The sequence below is a fragment of the Ovis aries genome, chromosome 2, assembly GCF_016772045.2.
Source record: "Ovis aries strain OAR_USU_Benz2616 breed Rambouillet chromosome 2, ARS-UI_Ramb_v3.0, whole genome shotgun sequence".
NCBI lineage: Eukaryota > Metazoa > Chordata > Mammalia > Artiodactyla > Bovidae > Ovis > Ovis aries.
Window position 1 is genome coordinate 120,825,851 of NC_056055.1, and position 25,422 is coordinate 120,851,272.

Consider the following 25,422-nt stretch of genomic DNA (forward strand, 5'->3'; position numbering starts at 1 on the left):
ATGTTTTTTTTCAGTAAAGTCTACTTTCTGTCATTCTACTGTAGCTTAAAAAGATTCCTTAACTTTTAAAGGTCAATGTTCATTTAAGTATAAGCACAATAGCTAGATCTCAAGTTGATGACAGCTTAATAGTTTTCATCTTTCTTTCTTTCTTTAATAGTTTTCACCTTTCACTGACCAGAGCCTGGTAAAATAAACCGCATTGCATTTAGGAATTGCAATACTGTATCCTATGTAGGGGGTCCTATGGTGGCAATGGACTGCAGACCACTTTGCCATGGAAAGAGCTTCCTCTACAGCTTCCCTGGCGACTCAGTGGTAAAGAACCTACCTGCCAATGCAGGAGATGCTGCTTCAATCTCTGCATTGGGAATATTCCCTGTGTTGCAGGGAAGAAGCCAATTCTGACTCCATGTTGGAAACTGTTTCTTTGACTTGCTTTCATTATTATAATTATACTAAATGGCTTGCCTGGAGGACCATGCCCCTCTGCTTGATGGTAAACAAAAGTGCCTTTGTTTAGCTTATGGAGAGACACTTTGTTCCTGCCCACCTGTGAATAGAAGAGATTAACACACCCCTTCTGAAGGCTGGGCATTCCCCTGGAGATGTTTTGCAAGACTGAAGACCCTTTCACTTTACTTCCCACTCCATCTCCCTCTTTATTCTGCCTTTTGATGTTAACTCCTCATTGATTCTTTTTCTCTGATCTATAAAGGAACCTGGCATCCAGACCCCAAGAAGATGGTTATTTGGAGGCGCTAGCCTTCCATGTTCTCAGTCTGCCAGCTCCCTGATTAAAGTCTCTTCCTTGCCTCAACACCTTGTCTCTTGGATTCATTGGCCTATTGTATGACAAGCAGAGCAAGCTTGGACCTGTTAACACCTGGAGAAGGAAACGGCAACTCACTCCAGTATTCTTGCCTGGGAAATACCATGGACAGAGGAGTCTGGCAAGACAAAATCCTTGTCTCAAAATCTCAAAAGAGCCAGACATGATTGAGCTACCAAACAACTAGGTTTGCAGTTGCTTGCATTTGCAAATTATTTGAATCCCACTCACTCCAGCATGTTTTAGCATCTTCCCTGGTGGCTCAGATGGTAAAGAATCTGCCTGCAATGTGGGAGACTAGGGTTTGATTCCTGGGTGAGGATGATCCCCTGGAGAAGGAAACAGCAACCCATTCCAGTATTCTTGTCTGGGAAATCCAATGGACAGAGGAGTCTCGTGGTCTACAGTCCATGGGGTCACAAAGAGTTGGACATGACTGAGAGGCTAACACTTTTTCATAGCATGTTTTAAATGCTTCTGGAAGTTAAACTGCCTTTAATTTATTAATAGCAAGGACCCAATTGTTGTGAAAAAAATTTTTTTCAAAGAGTTTTAGTAAAGATTCAGTGGCAAAGGATTTTGTCCTTCTCAAAGCTCTCTTCTTTTCTGCACAAAGTAATTGAATGATGGACCATCTCTGACCTTACTATCTCTCCCATACCCATCCTTGCCCATAAAATGAAATGTAGACAGCAGTCTGTTCCTGAGGAAAAGAAACCAATACAGTATTGTAAAGCAAAATAAAGTAAAAGTAAAAATTTTTTAAATTAAAAAAAAAGAGAAAGAAAATCTCTCTCAAAGAGAAGGCTTCTCTGTCCTCCGTTCTGCTTTGTCTTTCATTTAATTAGATGGCAGCCAAACACATATTCATTTGCATTTCCTCAAATGAATTTGAGGAATTTGCTGCTGCTGCTGCTAAGTCGCTTCAGTCGTGTCCGACCCTGTGCGACCCGTAGATGGCAGCCCACCAGGCTCCCCCGTCCCTGGGATTCTCCAGGCAAGAACACTGGAGTGGGTTGCCATTTCCTTCTCCAACGCATGAAAGTGAAAAGTGAAAGTGAAGTCACTCAGTCGTGTCCGACTCTTAGCGACCCCATGGACTGCGGCCCACCAGGCTCCTTCGTCCATGGGATTTTCTAGGCAAGAGTACTGGAGTGGATTGCCATTGCCTTCTTCGTGAGGAATTTGAGTTACCTTCAAATAGAATTGGTGTCTAATGTACTTTTATTATAAGTTCAATGCAAACAGTATCATATAGAGGAAGAGAATCATTACAAAATGCAAGCCACTCCTTTTTCGCTATTACTGTTTTGAGAATGCTCTTCATTATGTCTACAGCAAAAAGTCCACAGGGCAATATCATCACTTCAGTGGTTTTTCAAAACTATTTCTCATTATTTGAGACACAAATTCTATTTAGTTAAGTAAAAGTCAGAGTACTTACCATTTATTTAAAAGCCTATTCTTGTCACAAGCAGAAATATTTTGCCACCTATATGCATATTGTCTAAACAGCTGCCAAATAGAAAAGTCAATACTTTAAACTGAAAATACTGTAAATAAACTTCTTTTAAAATATTTTATTTGGATATATGAGGATCTATGTACCATATCATCTTCTGGAATATTATTAGATAGATAGACAAGTACTGTGGGTACTGTGGGTACAAATCTTTTGCAAAGATTTGATATCATTGTTTTTAAAATGTTATCAGTTCATTCTGAAGTTAAACCACTATCTCTTTAATTACCCTGAAAATATAATTTATCAATGTGCTATTACTATAGGAAAAGCAGAATAGTAATTAAAGTAAGATAGGAGCTGATCATTATTTCAACAGCAGCAAAAAATATTTATATATTAATTATAAGAATGTCTCTAAGTTTTTTTTTTAAATTATTTGTGCTCCAAATTTTATTATGTTTATTTATTTATTTGGTCTATTAAGGTGTTTTTTTTTCTTTTTTCTTTTTATTTATTTTTTCCTCCAAGTTATTATAAGGATCCTTTTGGATTCCTTTTAGATTAACTTAATTATCTCTTTTGACAGACGCATTGTCACATGGCTTCTTGGTTTTCTTTCCTCCTAAAATAAAATTTCCCACACATATTCTGACTCTTCCTCTCTAGGTTTCATTTAGAAAATCATGATTTAACAAATTCTCAGTCCTTCTAAAGTTTCATATACTCTTGAATTTTAAACCTCTGAATGAAAATGAGGCTTATTTAACTTATGTAGGGATGGAATGGAGACTATAATTAACATCACACAAAATAATGATTTTATTATTAATATATTATTAATAATATTTGTTATATAAAATGTTTTCCCCAATTGTATTTTCTTACTTTGAAATAGAAAAGTATATCAAGGAAGATAAAAACCACTCATATATAACAATTAACATGTTGAAGTATGTCCTTTGAATCTCCCTTTCCTCTAACTATAAATTTAAAAAATAATTTAATAATATAATATACTATATAGTATATATAACATTTATTTGATGTATTACATACATTATATATAAATTTGTGTATTCTATTTTTTAATCTTAGCAGAACAAATTTCTTTGAGTCCATGTAAAACTAATTTGATGATTTTATGATGTTTTATTAATTTTAATATGATTTGTTTCCTTAATTTATAATTTTAAATAAGGTTGACTGGATGTTTCTATACATAGAGAGTTTCCATATTCATAGTTATTTTCTCTTCAGGATAGATTGCCTTAAAGTTTTTGATACCACATAGAAATACACGTATTAGCAACAAATTACTGCCTGAGGGATGCTATGCACTGATCTTGACCCAGCAATGATTTAGAATGCTTGTTTCATCACAGTTTCATTTGCACTCATATTAGTAAAAAATGAAATGCTTAATTTGATGAATAAAAGTAGCATTTACGGCTGTTAATTTGCATGTTTTCTTTGATTAAACATGTCTACAAGTATGTAGCCATTTGTGGTCCTTTTTGAGCAACTGCCTTTTTATCTGTTGATTATTTAGTTTCCTTTTCATTTGTCTACTTATTTTAACTATATATACACAATATGGTTATACTTTTTAAAACAGAATTAAAAGAAGTATAGAAGTTTTTCTATAGGAGACTGCATGTACATATTTTCCTTATAAAAATTTCTTTGTAATTCAAAAGTCTGATAAGTATGTAATTGTATTTCAAATATTTTAAACTACCCAAGGTTTCCAAAATTTATCTGAATATTTGTTGTATATTTCAGATATACACTGATCTTCCAAATTATTAAACAGTTGAATTAACATCACTTAATGCAAAATTCACTCATCTTTCATTGACTTACCATGGTTCTTTTTTAACATGTTAAATTATTATAATGAATAAGGTACACTTCTGGAATATCAATACTATTACACTAATTTGCCTGCCAGTGACATGTAATGAGAAATGTAAATTATGTCAAATCAGATAGCCACATAATTGATTTCAAATAAATATCTAATTTTCTAACAATTTATAAAAAATATGGCTTAATAGTTCTGCTTAAATGCTTGCACTCATGAGATGTTTTTTCAATTTCCTCTGTAAATAAAACAGCAAAATCCAAAATTTCAGTAAGCTTAACTCAATATAATTTATATGCGTGCATGCTAAGTCTCTTCAGTTGTGCTGACTCTTTGTGACGCTATGGACTGTGAACTGCTAGGCTCCTCTGTCCATGGGATTCTCCAAGTGGTTGTCAGGCCCTTCTCTGGGGAACCTTCCTGACCCAGGGATCGAACCTGAAGCCCAGTATGTCTCCTGGCATTGCAGGAGGATTGTTTACCATTAGCGCCTATACTGTATTAAGTTTTTACATTTTATGCAAAGATAAAAATAGTAACTAAATGTGTGCATTCAATTAATCAGGCTAACAAGATTAATAATGAAAGCTGTCATAGATTTTAGATAAAATATGATTTCACTTTAGTTAAACTTGCAAATAAATCATGGATTAAAAGAAACAGACAAACAATGAGATGGACAATGCAATAGTGACTTATTCATTGAAAAAAACTTCAAAATATGAGTATAAACCTCTTTAAACACAACTAATAATCAGACATATCCATGTAAACTGCTATTTGAATATTTATTAAATAAAGCATGCAAATATTAAGGTTTAACTTCAAGAAGCCATAACTTGTTTAAAATATGAAAATGATATACCAACCATCTCTGGCGCTACCAAGCATGAAAGCAGAAAAGAATGAAAAAGACATTAAGAAATAACAAAAACAAAAGCAAAAATACCACAGTGTAACATTATTTATCTAACACATGTTAAATCATTTCAATTCAGTGTTTCTCAAATTAGGTTTCTACAAAAATCTGGAGATATAGGCTTATCTTCAAAACTCTATAGAAAATGTTTGTTGCGTGAAAATCTAAAAAAACATTAGTAGTAATTCTTTGTGGTTTTTATAACCTTTGAGAGCAAATACTACCATATCAGTGTCCATGGTTTTGTCTGTTCCTACAAAAACATCGGCGCCGGGGCAGAATAAGCATAATTGATAAAATTAATGAAAAGGTAAACAAATTATTTTCATATGAAAGAAATAAAGTACAATCACTAAATAATTATGCACTATTTGCAAGAAGTCTCTTAGTATTTGAACTATAGAAAAGATGTGCAAAAACTGTGTCATCAAATAAGATACATGCTGATATCAACAGAAGTTTGATGTTGGTGGTTTTAGCTTCAGCCGAGTAAAATAATCCATGCTCTTATATTAAAGTTTGTAATTAGAATTTTATTAGGTGCTATAATTTTGCTTTTAATTGATACGTTTTGAATTAACAGTTATATAAGATCTATAAGGATAAAATGCTTTTCAACTTTTTGTAAGTATTTATGAAATGTTATAATAAAAGTTTAAGTCAGTAGTAAGGATTTAAAATATTTTTTTATGCAAAAGGGAATTATAAATCATTCAACTTGAGAAATTTTTATTTTAACATATTCTTAAAAAATTTCAAGATATGTTAAACAATCCAACTTTTAAGATAGAGAGGTATTATTACATCTGGAATAATAAGGAAAATCACATAATACTTAAAAAACCGTTTCATACCTTCAGCCCAAAATCAGTGAAAGGATATTTATGATCTTTCTAAGAAGTAGAGTTTTTTTCAGTGTTAGAAGATCATAATCCCCCCCCCCCTTAATTTTTTTTCCAGGAAATAAAGCATAAAAGAGGGAGTATATTGTTCAGGCTGAAGAAGTAAATTTATCACATCTTCTCTTTATCACATCTTTTCAGTCAGCTTCATATAAGCTGATTGATATAATGAGCTGATCTCTGACAGCAATCGACCACATATATATTGTCTTTTTGGTGAAAAATAGGATATAAAACTTCATCAAGATATAAAAGGAAATATAAAGAGAAGAGCTTATTATAGTGCTCATAGTGCTAATTATTAATCATGGCCCACTACATAAAATATCTTCAAACTTTCAGAACAATTCAGAATTGAAAAATAAAAGGGAAAGAAAGAAATGAAAATGCAACTGGACTACATTCCTCAACAAGTGGTCATTTGGTGTCCGCTGCTTCAGTAAGAGCCCAGAAGAGCCCACAATACTTCATTCTTTTTCTACATCTCCAGACCCCCCTTCTTTGGAATTCTTGGTTTTAGCTATCAGCTTTAATCTTTTTTAATTAATTGTGGCACATGGTTTATAACATTATATAAATTTTGTGTGTGCAACATTATATTTCAACTTCTGTATACAATAGAGTGTGGCCAAAAGTTTAGTTTCCATCCATACCCATAGAGTTGACCTCTTTTACAATGATTCCTTTAAAAGACTGATTTCACTCTTACAAAGCTTTTCCTTCATTCACCCATTCACAATTTTGAAATTCATAATTGTTTTAAAAGACTGAGATCAAATCTTATAAATCTAATGCAATGACCTTTTAATTTTTGGATTTTGAATAATGAACTCATGAAGAATTCATGCAATTTTGTATCAAAAATATGCACCACCTTATTGATACTGTAAATTGCACCATTAAGAACAAAACACAACAAAACTTTATCTTTAGCCTCTGAGTATTTTTAGAGCTAAATGTATATTGTTATTTTAAAGCAATTATTTTAAGTAAGTTGACAATAGTTCAAGGGAAAGGTAACAACTATAGTATATAACATTATCTAGGAACCAAAGAAAAAAGAAAAAAAGATTACGGGCCAATCTGTTAAAATAATCACCTGCATCTCATCTAGTTTTGATTGAATGTCTGGTGGGAAATCCCCTGCTCCACAGTTAAATGGGTCAAAAGGTTCTGCTCCAAACAGGTCCCGTTCTAAAAAGAAGAAAATGATATAGTAAATGAAATGATAAGGAATGAGTTGAAGTAAGTTCAGTTCAGTCATGTCCAGCTGTTTGTGACCCCATGGACTGCGGCCTGCCAGGCTCCTCTGTTTATGGAGTTCTGCAGGCAAGAATATTGGAGTGGGTTGCATCACCCTCTTTCATGGGATCTTCCCAGCACAGGGATCAAACCCAGGTCTCCCCCATTGCAGGCATATTCTTTACCAGCTGATCCACCAGGGAAGCTGCATAACCAAATGAGCCTCTATCCACAGTAAAGACCAAAAGGAAGCAAAAATCCATTTTTATGATGATTTTAAAACCATTTGGTGGCAAAGGACTATTATTCAGAGAGGTTTTTAAGCCTCTAAGTGAGAAATAGCAAAATCACCAAATGTTTGATAATTAGTATATTTCAATATCTACATTTTACTGAAGAAATTTATTTTATTTTACATTTTTATTCATTTTAAAGCAATTTAAATGTACTGAAATTAATGTATTATTCACTGAAACTTCCCTATTCCGTTTATTGATGACCCTGAAACACAATAGTGACACAATATGTAGGACCTGGTAGATTAGTAAGTAGCTTAAATCATAGTTCATGGACTTTAATCTCACCCTTTAGTCAGAAAAAAAAAATTAAGGAATAATATCTTGTGTAGCATGAAATCATATCACCTTCCTAGGTAACCACAATGAGACAATTTCTTTAAAAATGTCTCCTATCCCTCACATAAATTTTTTTTTTTTTAAATTGCAGTAATGGGGACTTTCTGGCTGTCCAGTTGTTAAGACTCCGTGTTTCCAACGAAGGGGGAACGGGTTCAATTCCTGGTAGAGTAACTAAGATCCCACATGCCACATGGCCAAAAAAAAAAAAAACAAAAACAAAAAAACCCCAAAACACAACAGTAATAGAATATCAAAAAGATCCCTGTGCATATATTTTAAAGTATGTGTTGCAATGCATACTTTAAAATATATAGACAGGGAGCTTTTATATATTCTATGGCTTATTATATGACAAAGTTTTTAAAGAAATTTCTTTACTCTGAATACATTCAAAGCCAGTCTTAAATGACAAAAAATTAAACTGTCCATAGGCAATAAAATTTATAATGTAGCAAGATTTTCACATTTCAGTTCAGTTGCCCAGTTGTGTCTGACTCTTTGTGACTCCATTGACTGCAGTATGCCAGGCTTCCCTGTCCATCACAACCCCTGGAGCTTACCCAAACTCAGGTCCATCAAGTCAGTGACACCATCCAACCATCTCATCCTCTGTCGTCCCCTTCTCCTCCTGCCTTCAATCCTTCCCAGCATCAGGGTTTTTTCTAAAGAATGACTTCTTTGTATCAGGTGTCCAAAGTATTGGAGCTTCAGCTTCAGCATCAGTCCTTCCAATAAATATTCAGGACTGATTTCCTTCAGGATTGACTGGTTTGATCTCCGTGCAGTCCAAGGGACTCTCAAGAGTCTTCTCCAACACCACAGTTCAAAAGCATCAATTCTTTGGCACTCAGCTTTCTTTATGGTCCAACTGTCACATCCATGCATGACTACTGGAAAAACCACAGCCTTGACTAGATGGACCTTTGTTGGTAAAATAATGTCTCTGCTTTTCAATATGCTGTCTAGGTTTCTCATAGCTTTTCTTCCAAGGAGCAAGCATCTTTTAATTTTATGGCTACAGTTACTATTTGCATTGATTTTGGAACCCAAGAAAATAATTTTGTCACTGTTTCAATTGTTTGCCCATCTATTTGCCATATGCCATGATCTTCATCTTTCGAATGTTGAGTTTTAACCCAGCTTTTTAAACTTTCCTCTTTCACTTTCACCAACAAGCTCTTTAGTTCCTCTTCACTTTGTGCCATAATGGTGGTGTCACCTGCATATCTGAGGTTATGGATATTTCTCCTAGCAATCTTGATTTCAAATTGTGCTTTATCCATTCCAGCATTTCTCATGAATAAAATTTAAATACGCAAGGTGACAATATGCAGCCTTGACACACTCCTTTCCCAATTTGGAACCAGTCCATTGTTTCATGTCTGGTTCTAACTATTGCTTCTTGACCTGCATACAGATTTCTCAGGAGGCAGGTAAGGTGGTCTGTTATTCTCATTTATTTAAGAATTTTCCAGTTTGTTGTGATCCACATAGTCAAAGGCTTTAGCATAGTCAGTAAAGCAGAAGTAGATGTATTTCTGGAATTTTCTCACTTTTTTTATGATCCAATGGATGTTGGCAATTTTACCTCTGGTTCCTCTGCCATTTCTAAATCCAGCTTAAACATCTGGAAGTTCACAGTTCACATATTAATTAAGCCTCGCTTGGAGAATTTTAAGCATTACTTTACTAGCATGTGAGATGAGTGCTTTTGTGCACTAGTTTGAACATTTTTTGGCATTTTCCAAAAAATTGGAATGAAAACTGGCCTTTTCCAGTCCTGTGCCCATTTCTAAGTTCTCCAAATTTGCTGCATGTTGAGTGCAGCACTTGCACAGCATCATCTTTTAGCATTTGAAATAGCTCGGCTGGAATTCCATCACCTCCACTAGCTTCGTTGGTAGTGATGCTTCCTAAGGCCCAGTTGACTTCACACTGCAGGATGTCTGGCTCTAGGTGAGTGATCACACCATCATGGTTAGCTGGGTCATTAATATCTTTTTTGTACAGTTCTTCTGTGTATTCTTGCCACCTCTTCTTAATATCTTCTGCTTCTGTTAGGTCCATACCATTTCTGTCCTTTATTGAGCCCATCTTTGCATGAAATGTTCCCTTGGTATCTCTAATTTTCATAAAATCTTTCCCATTCTATTATTTTCCTCTATTTCTTTGCACTGATCACTGAGGAAGGCTTTCTTATTTCTCCCTGCTATTCTTTGGAACCCTGCATTCAGATGGATATATCTTTCCTTTCTCTTTTGGTCATTGTAGAGAGTTTCTACAAAATGCGGTCCACTGGAGAAGGGAATGGGAAACCACTTCACTTTTTAGGAAACCATCTTTTCTAAATTAAATGCTTTGTAAGAAGTAATATTTATCTACTTGAGTTCTATTAATAACATATTCTCAACAATTCCATGACTCCCATTATGAAAGATTGTTACATACCTCATTGCAAATGTTTTTTTTTTCTTTTTTTAGATTCATGTATTAAATAAGTTAAGAAAAGTAAAGTGCTTAGAAGTTTCTGGTGTTGGTAAGTACTACATAAATAAGGACATACAATTTATATCCAAATAAAGTCACTTTTAAGAATGAAAGGAATGTTACCAATAGTTTCATCAGGATGAAAGGTATAAGTCAGGGCAGTTCTAAATGAATGGGATTTACTTTTACCTTAGGTGTAACAGATGGGTGTTATTATTATTGTTGCTATTTATTTTCCTCAGTCTGATGTTTCTTATAGGCAATAAATCAGAGCTTGGAGAAACTTTTCTTTGGAAGAGTATCTTGGATACACATTAACAGGATACACATTAAGCAATGCTTTATACATGGTAGAAAGAAATGAATTAGTAAAGAGAAAGGTCTGTCAGGAGAGACAAAGATTCTCATTACACAGGTCTTCTGAAGTTGGGACTCAAAACCATCAGAGATTTCAGATGGGCTTAAGGGATTCTTTTAACATTTCTAAAGTACAATGAAAATTTGTATGAGCGGGCATGTTGTGCTTTTAGGTGAAAGAGATTTAACATTAAATTTATCATATTCTTTGGGGTCCATAAACCCCCAAGTTAAGAAACTACTAATGTAAATATCAAATATACATTAGCATTCTTGAGAAAATTCCCCAAATGATTCTAATGTTCAGTGAGTCTTGAAAATGCTTGGGTAAAGGGTATATGAAACTAATCAAAGGGAGACAAGGTACTTGAAATGGGAAACAGCAGACTGTGAACATCTTGAAAGCAGGGATCATGCGTTTATTCATTTCTGTGTGAACATAATGCTAAATTAATATTTTTGAATGAATGGTTGAATAAATGAATAAATACAATAAAAAATAAAATATCAACTATATTAATATCATGCAAATTAATAAACAGAGCTCTTTGGCATATTTTGGCCAACTCAGATAGATCTAAAACCCATAAAAAATTATGTAAGTCCAATTTTCAATTTAAAAAGATCTAGTATATAATTCTCCAGTACTCTGGCCTGGACGGTCCCATGGATGGAGGAGCCTGGTGGGCTGCAGTCCATGGGGTCGCTGGGGGTCGGACACGACTGAGCGACTTCACTTTCACTTTTCACTTTCATGCATTGGAGAAGGAAATGGCAACCCACTCCAGTGTTCTTGCCTGGAGAATCCCAGGGACGGGGGAGCCTGGTGGGCTACTGTCTATGGGGTCGCACAGGGTCAGACACGACTGAGGCGACTTAGCAGCGGTATATAATTAATAACATGAAGATTATTTAATCTAATTGCAAGAGCAAAAGGACAAAAATAGGTGATATTTCATTTGGTTATTCTTTCCTTTATCAACTAAACATTTATTGGACACAGTATGTGCCATACATTTTGCTAGGCAGTGGATTAAAGCAGTGAGGAAAGGACTTTCCAGTCAAGTGCCTTCCCTCATATAATTTATAACCAATTAGGAAATATGATTTGAAACAAATTAAAGCCTCATATGTATTCAAAGATCAAAAATATGCTCTGGAGAACTACTAGAGTTCTCAGGCAGTAAGGAGAAAAACTAAAGAAGTGTCTTGTAGGTTTTGGCTTTTATATATTTAGAACATAAAGAAAAGTAAATGAATGAATACATTTAAGATTTCATTTAAAGAAAAATTTGTAATACTAAAATCCCATTGGATTAGAGTTTTAGACAATTTTACAATTAAAATTGAGTTGAACAATCTGTCCTTAAGTTGTTAGTATAGATAAAAAGACGATAGATAGTTGATAGAGAGAAACGATACAGTAGTAATCAAAATTCCATATCTATCTATTATCTATTTAGTCTATCTATTGATATTTCATTCATTAAACTCCGACATCAACATAGGTAGACATTAAAATATATAGCAGGATGTGATGTCAATTTCTCATTAATAAGTTCCTTAAAACAATTTAACTATCTCTACCTAGACTTTCCAAAGATGTTTCAAACTCACAAATGTCTAAAAGAGAACTCCTTCACTTTCTCCCTCTCTACCTCAATTTTTCTCATTAACAACATTTGGTCTAAAATCCTTAATTGTAATTGATTTTGAACTCTCACTCATCATCCTGATGGATAACTTCAATTACCATTCCTTCTAAATGTCTTAAAATCTATCCACGCTTCTCAATTTATATTCTATTCGGTTTTAAGTTGTCCATTGTAGATACACAGCTAACTTATATTTCAAAATCTACTGTGCATGATAAACAAATACATACTGAATTAAATAAATGAATAACAGTGACGAAATCAGAGGAGGTGAAACACAGTGGTAAAGAAGAGATCTGCCTGCAGTGCAGGAGACCAGGGTTTAGTCCACAGGTCGGGAAGATCCCCCAGAGCAGGGACACACTCCAGTATTCTTGCCTGGAGAATTCCATGGACAGAGGAGCACGGCAGGCTACAGTCCATGGGGTCGCAAAGAGGTGGACGTGACTGAGCAACTAACAGTTTCATCCCTCTCAACATTTTCACAAAGAGATGTGGGATACTCACGAGGACAAGAAATACCCCATTTTGGCAAGATTTTCTATCATGACATATATATTATGGATTATTTCTTTGCAAAAATATTTTGCATCAACACAAAATATATTCAGAGGAATTTAAATATGCTATATTTTAACTCACATATTGAAATATTTTTGTACATTGACCTAATATTATTACTTTGCATTTATAAATTAGCACTCAGAAATTTACTGAATGCCTAAAATGTGCAATGCAGTTTGTTAAGTTCCACAGGGGAGATAAACTATAGGCTCTGAAATACTTCACAGCTTTAAGGTAAAACTTCAGAGGTACATTGAAAATGTCTTAAATGTGAACCAGAGAGGAAGCAGTAAAGCATAATATGTGAAACTCTTTTCTTCAGTGACCCTTTGGATTTGCTGACTGATCAGGACCATTGGAAACCGTTCTTTGACTTTCTGTGAGAGGGCACAGATCAAAATATAGTCAAGACGCTGATGATTAGCATTTGCCAGATGCTTTCTAATTCAACAGAAAAAGACTTACATATAGAAAGATATATGGAAAGTAAATCAGAAAAGCAATGTATTTATTACAGCTTTTTAAATATCAAATAGCGAACACTTACATAGAGTTAGTTATAAAGAAATCATGAAATTCATAGATTCATATATATATGAAATTCACAGATTCATGTGTTTCTTAAGACTACCCCCATACCCTATGATAAAAATTAAAACTGATCTCTATATATATGTCACCAGGGTTGTTTGTAATTGTTTAAAACATATTAAAAATATAACCTCAAACACAATAAAAACATAATTAAGTACCTTGTATTATGATGTAACTAATCTTATACAAAAATACCATTTTCCATGAAATAGTTTTAAATGCAAATAGTGATGTCTTTAGTAGTATTCTCTGAATTATAAAGTAAAATACATAATTCACTGAACTTGGTACATATATATATAAACAAAAATTCTTTGGTTATTAAAATTTCTAGTGAACTTGTTAAGATATATGATTTCACATAAAGAGTTAATTAAACATTTAAAATGTACACAAATGTAGCAAAGAATATTGGTTTGTTTAGAAAGCTTACTAATCTCGTTAGATCGACTAGGTACTGGAGGTGGCTGCATGCCATTGTGAGTAGGTATTGAAGACTGGTGTGATACTGGAGAAAATGGAATCATATCAAAGATGTCAGTAGAGGGTGACTTAGCTGTCACACTGCCTGCCTGCAATGAAGAGAACATGAGTTAGGGTAGTAGTCCATGTAGACACATTATAATGAAAAATATTTCACATACATATAAAAGACATGTAAACCCAACACATGTGGTTGAGTCATATGAACTTGCCATTCTGTAGATCAAAAATGGTTAAGTAGGCAATTTCATACGAATGAACCACACATGCCAAATGCTCATTGGCAAGAAAATCTCTATAAAAATGTTATCAAAGATGATGGCAAAAATGGTAACACTATTCTAGAGAGATATATCTTTTATTTTGGATTTTTTATATATCTAGAAATAATTGCCATTTATATGAAAGAATTAAAAACATGTTACAAACTATTTCTATAAAACCTTTATATCAGTAATGTATTTTGCATAAGATTATAAGATTTAGACAGAAATAACTGAACTTAAGTGATGCATCTTAAATATAACCATTCAAAAGCAATGATAATGATTTAAAAAAAAATTCAAGTCTATTTTAAATTGTATTTATAACTCTACTGACTGTCAACTATTATATTCATTGTAGTGACATTTATTCTTAGAATAGGTTTTCATCGAGTGTTCTACAATAAATAGGTACCTTGTAAAATAAATTATGATAGTCACTAAGTATCCGCCAAAATGATTAAGTTATCTGGGCCAATCTGGGCTTGGATGTAATGTCAGAATGAAACAATCATCACTTTACATAATATGTAATTTTACATATAAAAGTATCTACAGGGAAGAAATTATATATATATATATATATATATATATATATATATAATATATCATCTATAAACCAAAGAGAATTTTCATTTTGGAAAGAAATAGTGAGGGGAAATTAACTTTTCCTATAAGAACATGAACATTGCTTAGAACTGCTTAGAGTGGTACACATTAAAATTTGTGTTTCCAGAATATATGTTTTTGATTTATAGGTGATGTAGGTAATGAAAAATAAGGCTGATTGTGTGTAAAAAGTAACTGATTATTATTACATTTTTTCATGCAGGAGAATAAAATAGCTGACATCTCCCTTTCTTTAGCAACTTACTTTCCCTTTATAGTTTATCAGTCATAAACACTATACAAAGACTTGGAGGAAACTTTACCCCTCAGCTCCTTCCTCCTACTCAGGAATGTTCTATTCAGCCTCTCCTTCCATTTCCCCTGGCATCCGTCTCTCTCTTTTCAGGATTTAAAGATACTCAGATCTTGACTTTGTTAAAACAAACCAACCAAAAAGCTCTTTACTCAGTGCTTCTTTACTCCTCTAGACTCTCATTTCTCTTTCTCTTCCCTATTGAAGCTGAACTCTTTGAAGCAGGTATTACATTTCTTGCCTGTTTACTTCATCCAGTCCTCAATTAAGATCATTCTAGACTGTTCTTTTTTTTTTTCTTTGATCCCACTCCATGGCATGTGGACCTTAGTTCCCCAAACAAGGATGGAACCCAAGCCCCTTGAACATGGAGTCTTAACCACTGGACTAGCAGAGAAGCCTCTAGACTGCTCGTTTTGTTGGACTGTACTTAAACAGCTTTGCCAGTATCACCAATGGCCTAACTTCCCAATTACCATATTCAATGAATCTTTTTTTATTCCTTTTACAATCTGTATTGGCGTATAGATGATCTACAATATTGTGCTAACTTCAGGTGTACAGCAAGCTGAATCATTTATACTTATACATATATCCACTGTTTTTTAGATTTTTTTCTGATGAATCCTTGAACGTACTTGTCCTACTTCATCTTTTTGTGGATTTGGACCACCACTCCCTACTAGAAGGGCTTTCCTTGTAGCTCAGCTGGTAAAGAATCTGCCTGCAATGCAGAAGACCTGGGTTCCATCCCCTAGGTTGGGAAGATCCCCTGGAGAAGGGAAAGGCTGCTGCTGCTAAGTCACTTCAGTTGTGTCCAACTCTGTGCAACCCCATAGACGGCAGCCCACCAGGCTACCCACTCCAATATTCTAGCCTGGAGAATTTCATGGACTGTATAGTCCATGGGGCTGCAAAGAGTTGGACAGGACTGAGTAACTTTCACTTTCAATTTCTCTACTAGAAACTCTCTGATGTCAGATGACCCAAGTATGCAAAAATGGCACATAAAGGCCCAAGATCACATCATCAATTCAAGACATACTTGATATTTTTAAATACTATACAAATGGCATATATTGGCAGAATTCAAAATAATATATGGGATAATAAAAATAATTTTCTATTTAGCAAATTACATGAGGTCTTGGGATGCTGTTGTCACTGTGTGGCTTGGGAAGGCCCCGTTTAGAAGGTGGTGGTATTAACAGTCCCAATGATAGTCTGGAATCAGGAGAGTTGACAGGAGTGACAATAATGGAAGAAATATTTAGACAGGGAGATGAATCATCAGTACTATGCCAGAAAGAGGGCGAGCATCTCTGAAACCCGTGTGGCTCATGATCAGACATTTTGTGCCGCAGCTGTAAAGGAATGACAGAGAAATATACTAAGGAGAAGACAGAAGACATGGAGGAAAAAGAATACATGAAAATTTATTCATTAAAGAATATTGTGAAAATGATAAGTAATTTCAAAACAGCTTTTCTAAGATTAAAACAACTAGTTTGAGTAGATTTTTTCCTATGGCAGGACCTCCAGATTATGTGTTCTTTAATTTGATGCTTTTTTACTGAAATATTACATTTTTATATATTTAAATAAAATATTGCATTCAATATAATTTAAGAGAAAGAAGGTAGAGAGGGAAATGAGAAATGCCTGAAGATTTATGTCTGAGAGAGCTTCTTTGTGATGAGATGGAAGAAGGGAAAAAATAGCAACAAGAAAAAATGTCAATGGGAGTAAAGTCTAGTAGAAAGTTAAGTCTGTAGAATTTTCAAAAAGGGGTACAACATACATTTTAGATTTAATTCGCCAATCATTCTTTTAAAGTCTTAGTATTAGTAGTATTATACCATTATCATACTAAAGATAGGGGAATCAAGGCCCATGGATTCTTTGTGATTTACTCCTATGTAAGGTAAAAAGCAAAGCCAAAATTCAAAACAATCTGACTCTAACCATCATGCCCTTTCTATAGGTAGTGAGTTCCAAGTGGTAAAATGTTGGGGGGACGAACAGAGGCATTGTTGAGTGACTTCAAATAAATCAGAGAGATACATAATAATAAACAACTATTATAGTATACTGTATGGGGTCAGTCTTTGGATGACTTTTGGAAGCTACTTTCATTACATCATGGAAAGCTACTGTCAAATACTGAGCTGGACAGAGTTGAGCAGCCAGATGTCAGAATGGTCAGTTAAAACAACCACACAAATGAAAGTACATAATAATTGAGCCTTTATTCACTTACTGTAATAGTGCAAGCAAGAGGCCAAAAAGAAAGTGCTGGCTTTATTAAGGTCCCATTCCTCAATGAATGGTATTGGGCAAAGGTCACAATCATCATTACAGAAGCAGGGCATTCTCTCTTTCTTGCCAGGGAGCCCTGAACAAAAGGTTACTATTGGTTTGGTTTGGTTTTGGGGTAGGGACTAGGGGCACAGAGGGAAGATCAAGGAAAAGAACTAAGAGTGGAAGATACTTAAAACTGACCTTTACTGGAGAAATACCACTAGTATTTCTCTAGTGGAGCAATACCAAGGGATCATTTCATGCAAAGATGGACATAATAAAGGACAGAAATGGTATGGACCTAACAGAAGCAGAAGATATTAAGAGGTGGCAAGAATACATAGAAGAACTGTATAAAAAAGATCTTAATGAACCCAATAACCATGATGGTGTGATAACTCATCTAGAGCCAGACATCCTGGAGTGCAAAGTGAAGTGGACCTTAGGAAGCATCACTGCGAACAAAGCTAGTGCAGATGATGAAATTCTACCTGAGCGATTTCAAATACTAAAAGATGATGCGCTTAGAGTGCTGCACTCAATATGTGAAACAATTTGGAAAACTCAGCAGTGGTCACAGGACTGGAAAAGGTCAGTTTTCATTCCAATCCCAAAGAAAGGCAATGCTAAAGAATGCTCAAACTAGCGCACAATTGCACTCATCTCACATGCTAGCAAAGTAATGCTCAGAATTCTCCAAGCTAGACTTCAATAGTACATGGCCTGAGAACTTCCAGATGTTCAGGCTGGATTTAGAAAAGGCAAACTAGAGATCAAATTACCAACATTCGTTGGATCATAGAAAAAGCAAGAGAATTCCAGAAAAACATCTACTTCTGCTTCACTGACTACGCTAAAGCCTCTGACTGTGTGGATCAGAACAAACTGTGGAAAATTCTTAAAGCAATGAGAATACCAGACCACCATGTCTACCTCCTGAGAAACCTGCATGCATGTTAAGAAGCAACAGTTAGAACTGGACATGGAACAATGGACTGGTTCTAAATTGGGAAAGGAGTAGATCAAAGCTGTATATTGTCACCCTGCTTATTTAACTTTAGGCAGAGTACAAAATGTGAAATGCCAGGCTGAATGAAGCACAAGCTGGAATCAAGATTGCCAGGGGGAATATCCATAACCTCAGATACGCAGATGACACAACACTTATGGCAGAAAGTGAAGAGGAACTAAAGAGCCTCTTGATGAAAGTGAAAGAGGAGAGTTTCAAAAGCTGGCTTAAAACTCAACATTCAGAAAACTAAGATCATGGCATCCAGTCCCATCACTTCATGCAAATAGATGAGGAAACAGTGGAAACAGTGACAGACTTTATTTTCTTGGGCTCCAAAATCAATGCAGATGGTGACTGTAGCCATGAAATTCAAACATGTTTGCTCCTTGGAAGAAAATCTATGGCCAACCTAGACAGCATATTAAAAAACAGAGACATTACTTTGTGAACAAAGGTCTGTATAGTCAAAGCTATTGTTTTTCCAGTAGCCATGTGTGGGTGTGAGAGTCAGATCATAAAGAAAGCTGAGTAACGAAGAATTGATGCTTTTGAACCATGGTGTTGAAGACTCTTGAGAGTATCTTGGACTCCTAGGAGATCAAACCAGCCAGTCCTAAAGGAAATAAATCTTGAATATTCATTGATGCTGAAGCTGAAGCTCCAATACTCTGGCCACCTGACGCAAATAACTGACTCATTTGAAAAGACCTCTATGCTGGGAAAGATTGAAGGCAGGAGAAGAAGGAGACGACAGAGCATGAGATGGTTGGATGGCATCACTGACTCGATGGACATGAGTTTGAGCAAGCTCTGGGAGTTGGTGATCGATAGAGAAGCCTGGTGTGGTGCAGATCATGGGGTCATAGTGAGTTGGACACAACTGAGAGACTGAACTGAAGTGTCAAAATGTGTTTTCAAGTCCACCCCCCCCCACCAAAGATGGTCTGGATGAGATCATTAAGAGAGGCCTAGGCCAAGGGCCTCCAATAAGGAGGCCTGTAAATGGAGGCACCTGCGCTGAAATGCAGCTATGTGTAAGTAACAGTGTGGCTGCCTGGGTGGGGCAGGGGTCAAGTCTTGGACTGCAGCTCCTCTGCACACAATGCACTAAATCTGCAGTGGTACCAGCAGCTTTCCCCCATGAGACTTGCCACAGAAACACTTTGTAACTTTGTAGGGTCTGGAGGATTTGGCCTGGAGCCAGGCTTCTAGGCTACAAATCACGCTGTAGATATTTTTCAACACTAATAGGACTTGGTGGCAGCCAACACAAATCTGGCTTTTGACAAACTTCATGGTGAAAGATGGTAACCAAAATTATAGTTAGGAGAAACAACAAGCTTGAAAGCATCTTTAAAGTAGAAGTCACTTCACACATTTCAGGAAGCAGAGGGGGAAACAAGTCAGTGTAAAGTGAGAAATTTAAGTTGAGGAAAGCATTCAGTGAAGAAACAAGTCTATGATGGTCTGAATTATATAACTTATCACTATTAATATGCACATGCATGCTCAGTGTCTAAGTTGCCTCTGACTCTTGTGACCTCATGGACTGTAGCCCCCCAGGCTCCTCTGTCCATGGGATTTTCCCGGCAAGAATACTGGAGTGGATTGCCATCTCCTCCTCCAGGGGCTCTTCCTGACTCAAGGACTGAACTTGTGTCTTCAGCATTGGCAGGTGGATTCTTTACCCCTGATCCACCTGAGAAGCATATTAATATGCATACTCCCTGATGTTCAAGCTGGTTTTAGAAAAGGCAGAGGAACCAGAGACCAAATTGCCAACATCTGCTGGATCATGGAAAAAGCAAGAGAGTTCCAGAAACACATCTATTTCTGCTTTATTGACTATGCCAAAGCCTTTGACTGTGTGGATCACAATAAACTGTGGAAAATTCTGAAAGAGATGGGAATACCAGACCACCTAACCTGCCTCTTGAGAAATCTGTATGCAGGTCAGGAAGCAACAGTTAGAACTGGACATGGAACAACAACTGGTTCCAAATAGGAAAAGGAGTACGTCAAGGCTGTGTATTGTCACCCTACTTATTTAACTTATATGCAAAGTACATCATGAGAAACACTGGACTGGAAGAAACACAAGCTGGAATCAAGATTGCCGGGAGAAATAGCAATAACCTCAGATATGCAGATGACACCACCCTTATGGCAGAAAGTGAAGAGGAAATAAAAAGCCTCTTGATGAATGTGAAAGTGGAGAGTGAAAAAGTTGGCTTAAAGCTCAACATTCAGAAAACGAAGATCATGGCATCTGGTCCCATCACTTCATGGGAAATAGATGGGAAACAGTGGAAACAGTGTCAGACTTTATATTTTTGGGCTCCAAAATCACTGCAGATGGTGACTGCAGTCATGAAATTAAAAGACGCTTACTCCTTGGGAGAAAAATTATGACCAACCTAGAAAGCATATTGAAAAGCAGAGACATTACTTTGCCAACTAAAGTCCGTCTAGTCAAGGCTATGGCTTTTCCTGTGGTCATGTATGGATGTGAGAGTTGGACTGTGAAGAAGGCTGAGTGCTGAAGAATCGATGAGTTTGAACTGTGATGTTGGAGAAGACTCTGAGGGTCCCTTGGACTGCAAGGAGATCCAACCAGTCCATTCTGAAGGAGACCAACCCTGGGATTTCTTTGGAAGGAATGATGCTAAAGCTGAAGCTCCAGTACTTTGAACACCTCATGCGAAGAGTTGACTCATTGGAAAAGACTCTGATGCTGGGAGAGATTAGGGGCAGGAGGAGAAGGGGACGACTGAGGATGAGATGGCTGGATGGCATCACGGACTCGATGGAAGTGAGTCTGAGTGAACTCCGGGAGTTGGTGATGGACAGGGAGGCCTGGCGTGCTGCGATTCATGGGGTCGCAAAGAGTCAGACATGACTGAGCAACTGAACTGAACTGAACAGTTACACAATGACTGCTCTCCCTATTGACCTTCATAGACACCTATCTATCTATAGATATGTGTGCATGTATGCATGTATGTTGGAGAAGGAAATGGCAACCCACTCCAGTGTTCTTGCCTGGAGAATCCCAGGGACGGCGGAGCCTGGTGGGCTGCCTTCTATGGGGTCACATGGAGTTGGACACGACTGAAGCAACTTAGCAGCAGCATGCATGTATATGTATAATTTTAAGATCTATTTTATGGTCTATATAATTCACTGTAAAATTCTGTAGTTAATGGCAACCTTTACTTAACTATAGGTAACAACTGTAAGCTCCTGGTAGACGAAACTTTGTCTTTCTAAATATTCTGTATAACTGATTACTTGGTATATAATAAACTGTCAATTAATATTTTTATCTAATTTATACTCCAACAGCTGTTTTAACTTAAACCATAACTTGACAATGACATCCGAATTGAGTAGAACATAAAAAGATATTAACTAGAAGTTATCCCTGGGATCATTTGGCTTATAAATGGGAGTACTCTATATTATGATTTGTATTGATGAAAATATATTACCAGGATCCTCAAAGCAAACTGAAGCCCAGAAAAACCTAACTTAAAAGTGCTCTAGTGTTTTATCATAGTGTTAATACTTACATTCTACTTCCTTTGAGAAAGTATACTTATATAAATGAAGAATGTATATCATATGAAAATAATAGAATGTCAGTATCCTAATTAAGAGCTGTTTTTACTCTCAATGGTAAAGCAGGGCTATCTATCAATAATTTTAGTGTCCAAAGTTTAAAAATTCTAACACTAACTAATTCTTACTAGTTTCCTTTGGCATGTGCCTGTGTGCTGAGTCGCTTCAGTTGTGTCTGACTCTTTGCAGCCCTAGACCATAGTATGTCAGGAACCTCTGTCCATGGGACTCTCTTGGCAAGAATACTGGAGTGGGCAGCCATGCCTTTTTCCAGGGGATCTTCCTGACAGAGGGATTGAACCCACATCTGCTATGCCTCCTGCATTTGCAGGTGGGTCCTTTACCACTAGCATCACCCGGGAAGCCCAATTTCCTTTGGTCATCAGTAATCTACATTTGGTCCACTAGGATTTTTTTGTTGGGGTCATCAGTTCAGTTCAGTTGCTCAGTCGTGTCTGACTCTTTGCAACCCCATGAATCGCAGCACACCAGGCCTCCCTGTCCATCACCATCTCCCGGAGTTCACTCAAACTCATGTCCATTGAGTTGGTGATGCCATCCAGCCATCTCATCCTCTGTTGTCCCCTTCTCCTCCCGTTCCCAATCCCTCCCAGCATCAGAGTCTTTTCCAATGAGCGTACTCTTCACACGAGGTGGCCAAAGTACTGGAGTTTCAGCTTTAGCATCAGTTCTTCCAAAGAACACCCAGGGCTGATCTCCTTTAGAATGGACTGGTTGGATCTCGTTGCAGTCCAAGGGACTCTCAAGAGTCTTCTCCAACACCACAATTCAAAAGCATCAATTCTTCAGCGCTCAGCCTTCTTCACAGTCCAACTCTCACATCCATACATGACCACTGGAAAAAGCATAGCCTTGACTAGATGGACAGTTGTTGGCAAAGTAATGTCTCTGCTTTTCAATATGCTATCTAGGTTGGTCATAACTTTTCTTCCAAGGAGTAAGCGTCTTTTAATTTCATGGCTACAGTCACCATCTGCAGTGATTTTGGAGCCCCCCAAAATAACGTCTGATACTGTTTCTACTGTTTCCACATCTATTTCCCATGAAATGATGGGACCAGATGCCATGATCTTTGTTTTCTGAATGTTGGGCTTTAAGCCAACCTTTTCACTTTCCACTTTCACTTTCATCAAGAGGCTTTTTAGTTCCTCTTCACTCTCTGCCATAAGGGTGGTGTCATCTGCATATCTGAGGTTATTAATATTTCTCCTGGCAATCTTGATTCCAGCTTTTGCTTCTTCCAGCCCAGCGTTTGGGTCATACAGGTCTTTAAAATATTGATTCAGTTGCTTACAGGTTAATTTTAAGATTGTACCTTAAAAATCTAGACAGTCTGTTTAGAAGTTAGAAAATCCTGAAAGTGGGCCCACAAATGTATGTAAAAATTATTGACTGGTATTGAGAAATAGCTGTGCTTCTTAAGTTGGTGTCTGCCCTCCAACTGCTTACTCTACCACCCTGGCTAGGACAGACATTTATGCCACAGCCTGGGCTCTGCTGACATTTGTGTTTGTGATTCTTAACTTACAAACAATTTAACTTAGGGAATTAGATATTCCATCTGATTGCTTTTAAGAATGAAATATAAACCCAGCATGTTTAAATACACAGACATATTTCACTAGCATCTGGTTCTGCCCCAATCTATTAGGCCTAGTGAATAAGAAAGAGAATATGTGACTACAGCCTCTAAACGGCACACAGTGGCATTTTGGGCACTGGATAAATATTTTGAGTAGTATCTCTGAAGTTAAGGATTCAGGAACTAGTCATTTTTTAATTTTCCATTTTTAAGTGCTTGAGAATTTTTTTTTTTTTTAGAAATGAAATACATAGTTCAGATAAAAATGGCTTGATATTTTTTTAGTTTGGGTGTTGTGTCAGTATTTTGATAGACGGCTAGAAACCAAAATTTTGGAACTTTGCTACAGAAATTGCTAACACTACCATTTAATCCTTTTATGCTCACAATTATAAGTGCTTTGGTCTTTAGGAAGGTGCATGGGATCTGAATTATCATACTAAGGGAAATGAGGAAATCTATGCTCAACAATTATATGTTAATCATGCAGGAGTTGTTAGGTTATTCAGACATATTAATAATGAGTATCTATAATTAAGATTTATAGCTATTATAGTTTTACAGCTCTTTCTTTCAGTGAGTAAAGGCTTGGTATATTAGTCCATGATGAATATTTTAACCATGATATCTGCCTAAGAAAAACAATGATGAGACATCATAAAAGGGTTTGAATCCTATCAGTTAATACTGAATACACTTAAACAATAACAAAAAATGCATTAAAGATTAAACATTCTCTGTTAATACCTATAGAAATATTAGAATGACACTGAAATTTTATTTTATGCTGTTAGTTATTTTGGCAGTATAAATCTTGAGAGACTCTTTTAAAACATAAAACAAATGATTTCAAGATTAAAACATGATTTATCACAATCATTAAAATAGTGGAATATAAAATTCTACTTAGAATTATATTTAAAAAATAAATTCTTTGGATTTATAATTTTAATATAGATGCCTAGTTTTTCCAGGCATCCGGAGCAAGTAGAGATCAAATGACTTGATTAGGCTTTCATTGTAAGAACAGGAATGAAATATATTTTCCTTTGCATTAGACAGGGTTTACTTCTTTACAACCATCACTTGTGGAAGTAACAATTGTGAAACTGAAGTTGTAAACTGGTTATCTTTTTACTGTGGGCAACAAATCTTCTTGAGTCAATGTTCATGTTTAAACTTTATGCTTTTGTTTAAAGATTCACATTTGGTTTGTTGTGTAATTGAGAGTTTTCACAATCTTCCCTTGCCCATCTTCAATAGCAGTTGAGACAACCCCAGAGGAAGATAAATAGGCAGTTTTATTTACCCACAACGAAATACACAGTTTAGGGTATAATTTGCCCTATTAAGTCTAATCAGTGGCCACACAGTTGATTATGCAAAGGTAGACTTTATCCAGTAACAGCTGGTTTAATTGAAAGGGGGACATTTATTTTACTCAGCAAGAGAAAGTCCAGTGTTTCTTAGGACTGCAATTTTATTCATTTAACTTCCTGGCAATGATCTGATTTGGTTAAAGCCTTCTATAGCCAGAAAAGTAAAATGTAAGCATGCAAACACAAGAATCATGAACAATTTGATTTAACTTGTATGTCTACATCTTATAATGGAATGATCTTCTGGAGTGCTCACAAGGCTAAGAGGGCAGAATAAACCTTTTTTTTTTTTCTGATATAAATACAGGCAGCACTGTCA

General features: G+C 35.9%; 1 protein-coding gene across 21 annotated transcripts in view; it reads right to left on the reverse strand.

The window, feature by feature from the left end:
• The window catches only part of GULP1 (GULP PTB domain containing engulfment adaptor 1), a 328,660-nt gene that overhangs the window by 2,744 nt on the left and 300,494 nt on the right, over positions 1-25,422 (reverse strand). For 7 of the 21 annotated variants that reach the window (XM_042243642.2, XM_012131476.4, XM_060409653.1 and 4 more), the window contains 2 exons: positions 13,953-14,091; positions 7,082-7,176 (listed from right to left, as the gene is read on the reverse strand). In XM_042243642.2, the coding sequence (XP_042099576.1) occupies positions 7,082-7,176; positions 13,953-14,091 (234 nt within the window). Of the gene's footprint in view, positions 1-2,276; positions 2,348-7,081; positions 7,177-13,952; positions 14,092-16,326; positions 16,552-25,422 lie in introns of all 21 variants that reach the window. The other 14 variants (XM_060409645.1, XM_012131448.4, XM_060409644.1 and 11 more) reach the window with 3 other exon arrangements.